The sequence below is a fragment of the Leucoraja erinacea genome, chromosome 15 (assembly GCF_028641065.1).
Source record: "Leucoraja erinacea ecotype New England chromosome 15, Leri_hhj_1, whole genome shotgun sequence".
NCBI classification, from domain to species: domain Eukaryota; kingdom Metazoa; phylum Chordata; class Chondrichthyes; order Rajiformes; family Rajidae; genus Leucoraja; species Leucoraja erinaceus.
In genome coordinates this window covers 38797665-38812455 of record NC_073391.1, presented here as the reverse complement: position 1 = coordinate 38812455, position 14791 = coordinate 38797665, and the positions used below count along the sequence as shown (strand labels likewise).

The window sequence follows — 14791 nt, the reverse complement described above, 5'->3', positions numbered from 1 at the left end:
GAATGTGGAATTCTTTGCCACAGAAGGCTGTGGATGGCAAGTCAATGGATATTTTTAAAGCAGAGATAGATAGATTCTTGATTAGTACAGGTGTCAGGGGTTATGTGAAGAAGGCAGGAGAATGAGGTTAGGAGGGAGAGATACAGTAGATCAGCCATGATTGAATGGCAGAGTAGGCTTGATAGGCTGAATGGCCTAATTCTGCTCCTATCACTTAGACCTTATGACCTGACCTGCCTCAACTACCTCCCGTGGCAGCTTGTTGCACACACCCACCACCCTCTGTGTGACAAAGTTACCTTTTCGGGTTCCTATTAAATCTTTCCCCCCCTCACCTTGAACCTATGTCCTCTGGTTCTCGATTCTCTTACTCCGGGCAAGGACTGCCCGATCTATGCGTCTCATGGTTTTGTAATATTAGGGGTTTGCAGCAAAGTAACAGAGTGGCCATCTAGGTTACGTGCTCCTACCGTGTTTGCAGTGTTTGGGAAAGCAGCCAACAAAGACTTGTCCCACCCCGGTCATTCCTTCCTCTCCCTGCTCCCTGCTCCCATCGGGCAGAAGGGACAGCAGCTTGAAAGCCTGCATCCACGAGACTCACGGACAGCATCTTTGCCTTTGTCATCGGGCTTTGGGTGTGTTCTTTGCAGTGTTCCCCGTGAGACACCTCCCTGCCACAGTGTGTGTTGTGTTGGGGACCTGGTTGTGGAGGACACTGCAACGAGGAGTTCCCTGCAACCTGCTTCTCTCGCGGTTCACAGACTTGCCTGCCACTTTTGCGGGCTGGACGATTCTTTGTACCACGTGTGTATGGAGTGTGTGAGGCTGCAGCCACTAAAGGGGCTGCTCCTTGCCTTCTGGCTGCATTTTTCACCCACCATCCTCATCTTTGGACACCCTGTGCGTAGGGGAGAGGATAGGGCTGAAGATATCCTGGTTGGTTTGCTCCTGGGCCTGGCCATGCTGGCCATCGCGAATCTCAGCACCAGGCGTTGGAGGGCTCTGCCCGAGACGGCTGCCCCCCCCCCTTTTCCGGGGTTACGTCCGCGCCCGGGTGGGGTTCGAAAGGGACTACGCGCTGTCCGTTGGCACCCTGGGGGATTTCTGGGACCGCTGGGCACGTAACGTAAGCGGGGTTGAATGTACCCTGGACAAGGGTTGTAATGTAGCTGCTTAGTTGTATATTTGTTTTGTCTTGTACTATGGTGGTGGGTTCTGGTTTGTTTTATTGTGTTGTAAATACTATTTTAATATTTGAATAAATATGTTTGATTAAAATAAAGTGTGTGGTGAGGTAGCCTCTTGTAGAATCGCCGACTCTTGTAGAATCTGACAGGGGCCGCGAGGAGAGCGCTCCTGCTGTGGCGCAGCCTGTAACAAACAAAGGATATACTGAAGCTGTGGGGGACAGAGAGTGTGGACGGGGGGGTCCAGACTATGGAATATCTCCTGAGCTGTGACATGCTGCATGACACATGCACTGTAAAGGACCTTGCAGAGACCAACAACGTGGCACTAACATTTGCTCGCTATTGACAAATAGTTATGTGATGACACGAAATAATAACCCCCGTGCCATCCGAAACAGTCCTCTATCTGTTCCATGAAACTCAACGGTTACGCTGGCTGTAGATAGCAGCGGCAAATATCTTAAACTTATCACATTGAAAAGTCCCGCACGGTCCTCCAACACAAACACCAAGTGGAAGCTGTTTGCACTCACTTATTGTTTTTAAAAGATAACCGTGCACAATACTGAATACACAAAGAACGATGCTTTAAAGTTACCTCAGTTGCAATGCTTTGACTTGCTCCATTGTCAAGGAGAAACTTTACAACTTCCAGATGATTCTCCTGAGCGGCCATGTACAAGGGAGTGAAGCCATTCTGCAACAAAGAAAAAAGCACATCGTCATAGTTGGAAAAACGTAGCATTTTGGTCCAGTTTACAAATGTTTATGCTGGTTGCTGCTTGTTTCGGGATATAATTGAACCAAAGGGTGACTCCTTTCCTCTCTCCACATAGAGGGCCTCTTCACTACCTCTTTGTTCCACTTGCTCGACTTCTTCTCACGATGAACAATTTCTGTACATTCCAGATCTTAACCGGTGCGTTAGTCAGAGTAATGAGTATAGAAGTTAGGAGGTCGTGTCGCAGTTATACAATACATCAGTGATGCACATTTAAAGTACCGTGTTCAATTTTGGTCAACCTGCTATTGGAAAGATGTTGTTAAGCTGGAACGGTCGCAGAGAAGATTTACGAGGATGTTAGCAGGACTCGAGGGCCTGAGTTATCGGAAGAGGTTGAGCAGGCTAGCACTTAATTCCTTGGAGCGCAGGAGGAATGAGGAGTGATCTTATAGAGTTGTATAAGATCATGAGAGGAACGGATTGGTAAATGCACAGAGTCTTTTACCCAGAGTAGGGGAATCAAGAACCAGAGAACATCGGTTTAATGTGAGGGTGGGAAGATTTAATAGGAACCAGAAGGGCAATTTCTTTTCAACAAAGAGTGGTAGGAATATGGAATGATCTGCCAGAGGAGGCTGTTGAGTTAGGTACTATCACAACATTTAAAAAAACATTTAGACAGGTACAAGGCTGGGATAGGTTAGGTTTAGGGTAGGTTAGGATAGGTTTTGAGGAATATGGGCCAAACACAGGCAGGTGGGACTAGTGTCGATGGGGCATGTTGGTCAGCTTGGATAAGCTGGGCCAAAGGGCCTGTTTTCACTCTGTACTCTGTACGACTATGAGTGGGAAAAAGCAAAGATCCCCCAGAGTCTTATGCAGGATTTCATGGGAAGGCAGAAGGTTCAGAGAGTGCACGAGGCCCATTTTAATTCAGCAACCTGTCCTAACTCCCAAGCACTCCTCTGCCAGGTAAAATCCAGGTTAGGAGATACAAAAGCATAGCCAGTTTTAAAAAGGGCAGCCTTGACAATATTAAAGTGTGTCCTCAATGACAGCTCAGGAGCAGGTGTGTACAAGGGCTGACTGCTTCTAATCTGAATCCACGGTTAACATAGAGGCAACCTAATTGCAAAATCTCTGGCACCAAGTGCTGGAGTAAATCAGCAGACCAGGCAGCATCTCTGGAGAACATGGATAGGTGATGTTTCGGCTCGCCACCCTTCTTCAGACTGATCCCGATGCAAAACATCACCTATCCATGTTCTCCACGGATGCTGCCTGACCCGCTGAGTTACTCCAGCACGTTGTGTCTTTTAGTGTAAACCAGCATCTGCAGTTCCTTGTATCAATAAAATCTCTGAAGTTCCTTTCTGTGCAATATAGTCATAGGGCCATACAGCACGGAAACAGGCCATACGGCCTAACATGTCCATGCTGACCAAGATGCTCCATCTACGCCAGTCCCACCTTTGGCCCATATCCCTCTAAACTTTACCTATCCATAATCCTATCCAAATGTCTTTGAAATGTTTTTTATAATACGTGCCTCAACTACCTCCTCTGACTTGTTCCATATAGCCACCCTTTCTGTGTAAAAAGTTGCCCCTCGAGTTCCTATTAAATCTTTCCTCTCTCACCTTAAACCTTTGTCCTCCGGCTCTTGATTCTGCCACTCTGGGCGAAGGACACTGTACATGCACCCTATCTATTCCCCTCAATTTGGTGAGATGAATACTCATTGTGTACCGTTAGGCACAGGGAGCGTTAAGATAGATTCATAGGTTCCAGGAGCAGAATGAGGCCATTCAATAGACAATAGACAATAGGTGCAGGAGTAGGCCATTTGGCCCTTCGAGCCAGCACCGCCATTCAATGTGATCATGGCTGATCATCCCCATTCAGTACCCCGTTCCTGCCTTTTCCCCATATCCCCTGACTCCGCTATCTTTAAGAGCCTAATCTAGCTCTCTCTTGAAAGCATCCAGAGAACCCACCTCCACCGCCCTCTGAGGCATTCGGCCCATCATGTCGACTCCTCCATTCAATTATGGCTGATCTCACTTTCCCTCTAAACCCCATTCTCCTGCCTTCACCCCATAAACCCCCAACAACCTTACTAATCAAAAATCATGCAATCTCCGCCTTAAAATATCCATTGACTTGGCCTCCACAGCTGTCTGTCAATGAATTCCACAGATTCACCACCCTCTGACAAAAGAAACTAAAAGAAAGATCAGAGAGGATACAAGTGCCATTAAGGATAGAATTAAGCAAAATAATTAATGGTGACTTTCCCTGTGTGCTGCACCAACTTTGGGGTGCTATATGGGACCTGGCCTGAGTAAAATATCCCCTTTTGATTCCGGATAGTACATAGCTAAAGATAACTTTATTATCACAAAACCATTTGTGGAACAGCAAAACAGTACAAGTGTCCTTTTAACATAACTGAATAACCTCAGTTTATCTACTTGGATGATCAGACATGATCATATTGAATGGCGGTGCAGGCTCAAAGGGCCGAATGGCCTACCCCTGCACCTATTTTCTATGTTTCTACGTTTCAAGTGATTTTATTGATATCCAGATCATTTACATTGGTATTCAAAGTTAAATATTCTTCCTTAACCACCTCCATTTGTGTCCTCCACCATGTGAAGGGCATTAGATTCAAGGCAAAACTGTAATCTTAATATAGCTTCTGCATACTGTGACGTGGTAGTCAGCCCACTCATTTTTCTTCATTCTCATGTAAAGCCAATCTTCCATTAATAGAAGGTGAACTGCCTGATTGTGAATGAACTGGGCAATCAAATGCATTCCTCGCCTGATTTCAAATCAGAACTCATTTGCTTTGAGGCCATCTTGTGAAGCTGAGGTTCCTCATTAGGCATTCAAGACACATACCAGCGCAGTTAGTAAGACACCAGCAAACTGATCTGAAGATCAAGGTTTAGACATGCCTTCTATGTTCCTTAAATGGCTTTTATCACAGGGTCGCTGGGTAGAGTAGGCTTTGGAGATAACTTTTTATAATGGTCACCAAAGGAGTCGTAAATCAAACCCGGCCAAGACCTTAATTTTTAAAAGTCAATTGATATTTTAATCTTCCAGTCAATATTTCACAATCGCTCTCATATGTTTCAGAGAGGCACGGTAGCGGTAGAGCTTCTGCCTCACAGCGCCAGAGACCCAGGTTCGATCCTGACTACGCGGCTGTTGTTGGTATGAAGTTTGTACGTTCTCCCAGTGACTGCGTGGGTTTTCTCCGGGTGCTCCGGTTTCCTCCCACCCTCCAAAGACATACACATTTGTAGGTTATTGGCTTCAGTAACATTGTAAATTGTCCCTAGTGTGTAGTATAGTGCCGATGTATATGATTCGCTGGTTGGCGCAAACTCAGTGTGCCGGAGGGCTTGTTTCCGCGCTGCATTTCTAAACTAATGTTAGAAGAGTAAAAGACAAAAGTGCAGTGTACAGGGGTGACAATAATTAAGAGTCTGTCAAGAGCAGTCACGGTGTGCAAATAAAAGATAAACAAAAAATGCCAGAGTAACTCAGCGAGACGGGCAGCACCTCTGAATCGAAGGAATGGGTGACGTTTCAGGTCGAGACCCTTCTTCAGACTGATAGTCAGGGGAGAGGGAGATACACAGATAAGGAAGTGTAAGGTGTGAAAACGCGACAAAGGGGATGCAGATCAAGGTGAGTATAGAATAGATCATTGTTAGCTGGGAGAAGGTAACAACAAAGCAAATAGAGATAAGATGTAATCGAGGACAGTCAGACTGTTCGGAGAAATGGGAAGGGTGAAGGATGGAGAGAGAGGGAAAGCAAAGGTTACTTGAAGTTAGAGAAGTCAATGTTCATACCGCTGGGGGTGTAAGCTGCCCAAGTGAAATATGAGGTGTCGTTCCTCCAATTTGCGCTGGGCCTCACTCTGACAATGGAGGTGTGTAAATGAAAGAGTGCACCAGCAAATATTCAGAGTAAGGGAAAATGGTTAAAATCAAAGCTGCTTTATCTGCATGCAGCATTGGTGACTAGCAGATGAGTGACTGCAGCGTAAGAAATAAATGGGTATGATTTGACAGCTATTATAGAGACAAGGTTGTGAGGTGACTAAGGCGGGGAACTGGATATTTTGGGGTATTTGACATTTTGAAAGAATAGGCAAAAAGAAAGAGGAGAAGAGGAGGAGGCTCCGCTAATTAAGGGGTGAGATATTGATTGTGTTCCTGGCTCAGACGTTTAAGATGCAGAATTAATTTTGATGGCAATAAAAAAAAAGTTTAGTTTTAGTTTAGAAATACAGTGCAGAAACAGGCCCCTCGGCCAACCGAGTTCACAGCGGTCCCCGAACACTGAAGGGCCTGTCCCACTTACGCAACTTTTTCGGCGACTGCCGGCATAGGTTGTTACAGGTCGCTGAAAATTTTAAATATGTTGTGATGTCGCCAGGGTGTCCCCTGTATGGACGTGAGTAGTCTCCTAGTCACCCAACGAGTCATAGCGTCTTTCTGGTCGCCGCTGAATTTTCAACATGTTGAAAATGTTTGGCGACCTATGACGGGTGCCGGCAATCGCCGAAAAAGTCGCGTAGGTAGGACAAGCCCTTAACACTATCCTACACACGCAATGGACAATTTACAAGTTTACCTAAGCCATTAGCCTACTAACCTGGACGTCTTTGGGATGTGGAAGGAAACCGGAGATCCCGGAGAAAACCCACGCAGGTCATGAGGGGAACGTACAAACTCCGTACAGACAGCGCCCATAGTCACGATTGAACCCGGGTCACTAGCGCTGTAAGGCAATAGCTCTACCGCTACGCCACCGTGCCGCCAAGTAAGGATAAGAAGTCACAGGTGGGTGGGTTATATTCCTCCCCTAATTATAGTGTTAGTCATAGAGTTATACAGTACAGAAACAGGCCCTTCAGCCCAACTTGTCCATGATGCCCCATTTAAGCTGGTCCCCTTTGCCCGCATTCGGTCCATAACTCTAAACCTTTCTTATCCATGTGCCTGCCCACGTATTTTTTAGAGTGTCCACCTCAACCACTTCCTATGGCAGCTCGTTCCATATACCCGCCACGTTCCAAGTGAAAAAGTTGCCCCTCAGGTCATATTAAATCTTGCCCCTCTCACCTTAAACACAAGTCCCCGAGTTTTTGATTCCCCTACCCTGGGTAAAAGTCTGTGTGATTTATTCCCCTTGTGATTTTATGTAGTGTTGGTGAGAGCATACATCAAAAAATAATTGGCGGCTTATAAGTAAAGTTCTGCGGTAATCAAGGGTAATTTTAATTATCGTACAGATTGGACAGAAATCAATTTGGCAAGTGTGGCCTTAAGGACAAGATCACAGTGGGGATTCGGGATGGTTTCTGACACCAACGTGTTGAGGGTCCAATCTGGAAGCAGGTCGTTTTAGGTCATGTACTGTGTAATGAGAGAGGAATCATTCATGATCTCACAGCCAAGGTTTCCTTTGCAAAAAGGTGACTGTAGCGGGGCTGAATTTCGAATTGAGTTTGAGGATGAGAAACACAGGGTAGCCACACTGGCTCAGCGGTAGAGTTGCTGCCTCACAGCACTTGCTGCACCGGAGACCCAGATTCGATCCTGACCACGGACGTTGACTGTACGGAGTTTGTACGTTCCCTCTGTGACTGTGTGGGTTTTCTCTGAGATCTTCGATTTCCTCCCACACTCCAAAGACGTGCAGGTAATATGTAGGTTAATTGGCTTGGTGTATGTGTATCCCTAGCATGTGTAGGATAGTGTTAATGTGTGGGGATCGCTGGTCGGCGCGGACTCGGTGGGCCAAAGGGCCTATTTCCGCGCTGTATCTCTAAACTAAACTAAATCTGAAACTAGGGTCCTGTGCGTAAATAAAAGCAATTGTAAGGATGCAAAGTCGACTGGAAAGTAGATTAAACTGTAAGCCAACAGCAGAAACAAAGAACTGCAGATGATGGTTTATACCAAAGATAGACACAAAGTGTTGGAATAACTCAGCGGATCAGGCAGCATGTTTATGTTAGTTTAGATTAGTTTTGTTTAGAGATACAGCGCGGAAACAAGCCCATTGGCCCACCAAGTCCGCGCCGACCTGCGATCCCCGCACACTAACACTATCCTAAGCACATTAGGGACAATTTACAATTAAATCAAGCCAATTAACCTACAATCCTGAACGTCTTGGGAGTGTGGGAGAAAACTGGAGATCCCGGAGAAAACCCACGCAGGTCACAGTGAAAACGTACAAACACCTTACAGATTGCACCCAGGATCAAACCTGGGCGTTGCAAGGCCGCAACTCTACCGTTGGGCCATTGTTCCACCATGAGTGGCCTACAAAGTGCTGGAGTAACTCAGCGGGTCAGGCAGTATTTCTGGAGAAAAAGGATGGGTGACGTTTCAGATCAGGACCCTTCTTCAGACCTGAAACATCACCCACCCTTTTTGTTCAGAGATGCTGCCTGACCCACTTTGTGCCTATAGTGATAAGCCAATGCAGATATTTAATAAATCTCAGCAAAGATATATTCTGATGAGGAAGAAAGGCTTGCCGAGAAGGGTACATCATCCATGATTAACTAAGGAAGTTAAAGATAGCATCAAATTGAAAGTAAAAGATTAAAATATAATGAAGGCTCATGACAGGCCTGTGGATTGGCAATTTATTAAAGAAATCTGCAATGGAGGAATAAAAGTATTACAAAAGTGGGAGAAGGCAAAGAATGAAACTGGCAAATAACATGACAATGGACAATAAGAGCTTCTGCAGTTATAAATTGTAGAAGGGAATGAGTGGCTGAAGTAAATGTTGACCCTTTGAGAATGAGTGTGGAATTAATAACGGGAAGCAGAAAAATAACAAGATCATAAAGTCAAAAGTGATAGGAGTAGAATTAGGCCATTCGGCCCATCATGTCTACTCTGCTATTCAATCATGGCTGATCTATCTCTCCCTCCTAACCCCATTCTCCTGCCTTCTCCCCATAACCTCTGACATCCGTATTAATCAATAATCTACCTATCTCTGCCTCAAATATATCCACTGACTTTGCCTCCACAGCCTTCTGTGACAAAGAATGCCACAGATTCACCACCCTCTGACTAAAGAAATTCCTCCTCATCTCCTTCCTAAAAGAATGTCCTTTAATTCTAAGGCTATGACCTCTTGTCATTGACTCTCTCACCAGTGGAAACATCCTCTCCACATTCACTCTAACCAAGCCTTTCGCTATTTCAATGAGGTTCCCTCTCATTCTTCTAAACTCCAGCGAATACGGGCCCAGTGCTGTCAGACGCTCATCACATATAAAGAGATTCTAGATAATTATTTTGGATTGGTCTTTAGGCCAGAAGACACTGAAACCATTCCAATAATAATAGATGAACAAGGAGCCACAGGGAAGGCGGAATTTAAAACATTATTGCTCGGTCCGTAATAACCAACCTGACCTCCCGGTGGCTCAGCACTTCAACTCCCCCTCCCATTCCCCATCTGACCTCTCTGTCCTGGGTCTCCTCCATGGCCAGAGCGAGCAACACCGGAAATTGGAGGAACAGCACCTCATATTCCGCTTGGGGAGTCTGCATCCTGCGGGCATGAACATTGAATTCTCCCAATTTTGTTAGCTCTTGCTGTCTCCTCCCATCCCTCAGCCCTCGAGCTCCTCCTCCTCCTTTTTCCTTTCTTCTCCCCGCCACCCCACATCAGTCTGAAGAAGGGTTTTGGCCCGAAACGTTGCCTATTTCCTTCGCTCCATAGATGCTGCTGCACCCGCTGAGTTTCTCCAGCATTTTTGTGTACCTTAGAATTTAAAACAATCTGGATCACCGAAAAAATAAGGCGAGGCAAACGAAAGCCCATCGAGGTTCCTACACTGAGGGTCTTAGAGGAAGTGGTGCAGAGACAGTGAATGCATTGGCTGCAATCTATCCAAATTCTCTGACCACTAGTCAATAAAGGCGGGAGTTAAAAACCAGGAAAACATATGCTGGTAAGCTGAACACCAGATAGAGAGAAAATGCAGGAACTCATTGTTCAAGGACATTTAGAAAGGTGTAAAACAGTCAAGAAAATTCAAGTAAGGTTTTACGAAAGAAAAATCACAAATTTGTTTGCATTTTAGAACATGGAACAGTATAGCACAGGAACAGGCCCTTCGGCCCACAATGTTTGTGCCGCACATGGTGCCGAGACCATCTTTTATCTACCTGTGCATAATCCATATCCGTCCATTCCCTGCATATCCATATACCTATCCTAAAGTCTCTTCAATGCCACTTTCGTATCTGCCTCAACCACCAACCCTGGCAGTGCAGACCAGGCACTCACCATCCCCTGCGGAAAACAGTTGCCCGACACATCTCCTTTAAACTTTGCCCCTCTCACCTTAAAGCTATGCCCTGGGGTATTTGATGCTTCCATCCTGGGAAAAAGGTTCTATCTACCTTGTCTATCTACCTGTCATCTTTGAGGATGTGGCTGATCGTGCGTAGAAGGGGAATGAACAGGTGCAATATACTTGGATTTACAAGATGCGTTTGATAAGATACCATGTTAAAATGTTGCTGCACAGGTTGAGGGTAATACGTCCACACAGGTGGGAGAGTGGTCAACAGAAAACAGAGGGTCAGAATAAATGGATCATTTGGGAATTGGCAACAGTTTCTGTTTCAGTTTATTGTCACGTGTACCCAATGTACAGTGAAAAGCTCTTGTTGCGTGCTAACCAGTCAGCAGAAAGACATGAATACAATTGAGCCATTTACAGTGTATAGATACGTGTAAATCTTCAGAGATTCTCTCTGTCCTGCTGAGTTACTCCAGCATTTTGTGTCTCCTGGGATAAGGGAATAACGTTTAGTGCAAGGTAAAGCCAGCAAAGACCAATTAAGGATAGTCCGAGGGTCACCAATGAGGTAGATAGTAGATAGAAGGAACTGGAGGGGTGCTACTGGGATCATTGATGGGGCCTCAACAATTTATCATCCACATTGATAGTTTGGTTCAAGGAGACACTGGAGTCAGATTTGCTGAGGGTACAACAATAGTAAATGAGTTGTGTGGGAAGGTCTACTTTCAGATATGGATGGGTTAATAAGTGAGTGAGATGTTGACAAACAGAGTCTCATGTTTGAAAATGATATTCATTTTGGAACGAATAATGACAAAATAATTTTATCATAATGATTCAACTATAAAATGTCGCGGTACAAAGGGATTTGGGGGGGGGGGGGGGGCTATTACATGAAACAGAAATGATAGCACAGAGAGCACAGAAAGGCTAATGGAATGCCGGCCCTTGTTATAAGGGGCACCCCCAATATCATACACTGTAGTTTTATTCAATAACATTTACACTGGCACCTTATTAAAGAACTTCTGATAATACAGTTGCATTTGAGGATTGACAGTGAATAACACGGGGTTGAATTGATTTGCTCACGAATAACCTGACTCCTCATCTCATCTCCTGTGCATGATCTGTCCTTCTGGTTTCTGTTTTCGTGTTTTGACTTGATGACAAAATTGCACTTTTGGAAAAAGTCTTTCCAATTTTAGAAATAAATTGTCTCTGCCTTGAAAATACAAACTTCAAAGTCACGCAAATTTATGAGTGTTGAGAAAATATACATCACGTGCCTGTGATTACCATCCCGAGAGGCAGAAAAATAGATCAGAAGGCAACAATTTTCCAGTACATTTGCCAAAGAAATTTAAACACAAATAAAGATATTTTATTTGCACATGCATGTGGACACACACACACTGCGCACACACACGCACACACAACACACACACACACACACCATACACTGCGCACACACACACACACAGACACACACACACACACACTGCACACACACACACACACACACACACACACACACTGCACACACACACACACGCACACACACACACACACACACACACACACACACTGCACACATACACACACGCACACACACACAGACACACACACGCGCACACACACACACACACACACACACACACACACACACACACACACACACACACACACACACACACACACACACACACACACACACACACACACACACACACACACACACACTACACACATACGCACACACACCACACACACACACACACACACACACACACACACACACACACACTGCACACACACACACGCACACACACACACACACACACACACTGCACACATACACACACACACACACACACACACACCCACACACACAAATGTTTTACAAATAAACATTATGTTAAACTCTTACCTGTGACTGGGCATTGATATTTGCACCATTTGTGACAAGAACATGGACAACTTCTGTTTGTCCAGCTAACGACGCAATATGCAGGGCAGTATTTCCTTTCTGCAAGGAAGAAATAAAGGCATGTCAATGTTTAAAGTTGAAAACCTGCTGCACCCAGATCTGAGAAAAAAACTGTAAGGTTTCAAAGCTGCATGCTTCAGTGAATTAGACGATAGGCCTCATCCTAGTTTACCTGGATCTGTGTTATACTAAGCAATAAGAATTGATAGTTATGACAGCAGATAAGAATTTCATTGTTCTATCTGGAACATAAGACAATAAAACACTCTTGTCTATATGACAATTTCATTATTTCCATGTCATGAGGTTTCCAGGATAACAGGTTTTGATCTACATTGGTCTGAGTCCTTTTACACCCAACTGCTCCAAAGTTGCAAAGGTTAAATCAATGTATATATTTTACACGTCGCCAAACTTAAGTTGAATTCAGCAGTGAAATCAAAGAGGACTGAATCAATCCAAATGCGCTGAAAAGAAGATTTATTAATTTCACAATGTTTGATGAGATTTAGTCTAATATTATGTTTTTGCGTATCTGCAATTTATTGTTCTTTATCTCTCTAAATTATCGTCTATATATCTCTCGTTCCCTTTTCCCCTGACTAGTCTGAAAAAGTGTCTCGACCCGAAATGTCATAATTTCCTGCTCTCCAGAGATGCTGCCTGCCCCGCTGAGTTACTCCAGCTTTTGTGTCTATCTTCAGTTTAAACCTGCATCTTCAGCTCCTCTACCCATTCCCAATTATATGTTGAGTTTAAAGGAGAGGCCAGTGGGTCCACAATAATTAAGTCTCTGCTTTCTTCTAATAAAAATAATTTCTTGCACACAAAGTTGCTTGACTTTCCGGTTGTATGTCATTTCAACTCCCCTTCCCATGTCCGCACCAACGTGCCTATCCCCAGCTTTCTCTTTGCTACTGGGAGGCCAAATGCAAACCTGTAGAATAGCGCTCATATTCTGCTTTAGCAACCTACTGTTTCAGTAACCTACAAACCAATGGCATGAACATTGACTTTTTATTGCTATCCCACCAACCCACCCAGGGTCATCCCATCCCCTTTGTGACTTAGACTCGTCACTTTTCCTCACCCTCTTCCCCTAGATACCCATCCACCTGAGTTTCTTGTCCCTTGCTTCACCATTTCTATCCCTCCTCCACTGGTTCTATCTGCTCATCATCCCTCCCTTATCTGGATCCCTCCATCTACCTCGGTCTTTCCCCTTCTACCTCACCTACCAGCTTGTGCCTCACCAATTTCCCCCCTCACTTCTACATCCTGGCCACCTTTCCTCGACACTCTCAGACCCTGATGTAGGGTCTTGTGTCAAAACCTTGACCATCCTCAGATGCTGCTTGACCCGCTGAGTTTTTCCAGCAGTTTGCTTTTTGTTTACGATTCCAACATCTTTGGCTCCAAATTGCTAGATTATGCTCGGCTAATTGGAGGTTAGAAGCTAGCTCTTCAATGAGCTGAAATGCATAATGTTCTATCCATCAAATTGCTCCACTATTATGTGCAGTTCTGGTCTCCTAATTAGAGGAAGGACATTCTTGCTATTGAGGGAGTGCAGCATATGGCAGGAGGACTGACAATATGATGAAAGAGTGGATCGACTGGGCTTATATTCACTGGAATTTAGAACGACGAGAGGGGATCATATTGAAACATAATCTGAAAGGATTGGACAGGCTAGATGCAGGAAAAATGTTCCCCATTTTGTGGAAGTCCAGAACCAAGGGTGACATTTAAGAATAATGGGTAGGCCATTTAGGGCTGAGATGAGGAAAAACATTTTCAGCTAGACAGTTGTGAATCAGTGGAATTCTCTGCCACAGAAGGCAGTGGAGAGTTAGATAGAGCTCTTAGAGCTAACGGAATCAAGGATATGGAGAGGAAGCAGGAACAGGGTACAGATTCTAGATGATCAGCCATGATCATATTGAATGGCGGTGCTGGCTCGATGGGCTGAATGGTCTGCACCTATTTTCTATGTTTCATTCCTGAGACCGCGTGGTTTTCCTCAGGGAGCTCCGGTTTCCTCCCTCATCCCACCGACGTACGGGTTTGTAGGTTCATTGACCGCTGTAGATTGCCCCAAATGTGTAGTGCGTGGATGGGAAAGTGGTGATCAATGGTCAGCGTGGACTCGGTGGGCCGAAGGGCCTGTTTCCATGCTGCATATCTATACTAAAACTAACTGCAAAATGGTGGCCTGTTTGGATCAGTGTTGGGCCTACTGTCCTTATTGAGAAGCATTAAAGAAACTACAAAATGATTAATGTGGATAGTAATTCAAACTGACCAAATTATAATCACCCATAAAAACAATGCTCCCTTGCAGGGACCTGGGACTGACTTCTCATAAAGCCAATGGTCGATAAGTAATCTGATAGTTTCCCAAATGATGAAGGTGCTTGATGTGGTAAACACATATATGTCTCCACATGTGTAGGAAGGAACTGGTTTAAGACGCTGGTTTAAGTCGAAGATAGACACAAAATGTT

At 44.8% G+C, this 14791-nt stretch overlaps 1 protein-coding gene across 14 annotated transcripts in view; it reads right to left on the bottom strand.

Annotated features, from left to right (window-relative positions):
* ank3b (ankyrin 3b) overlaps positions 1–14791 on the bottom strand; it is a 287522-nt gene that overhangs the window by 165174 nt on the left and 107557 nt on the right. For all 14 annotated transcript variants that reach the window (XM_055647217.1, XM_055647218.1, XM_055647209.1 and 11 more), the window contains exons 4-5: positions 12225–12323; positions 1789–1887 (exon numbers count right to left, since the gene is read on the bottom strand). In XM_055647217.1, the coding sequence (XP_055503192.1) occupies positions 1789–1887; positions 12225–12323 (198 nt within the window). The remainder of the gene's footprint in view (positions 1–1788; positions 1888–12224; positions 12324–14791) is intronic.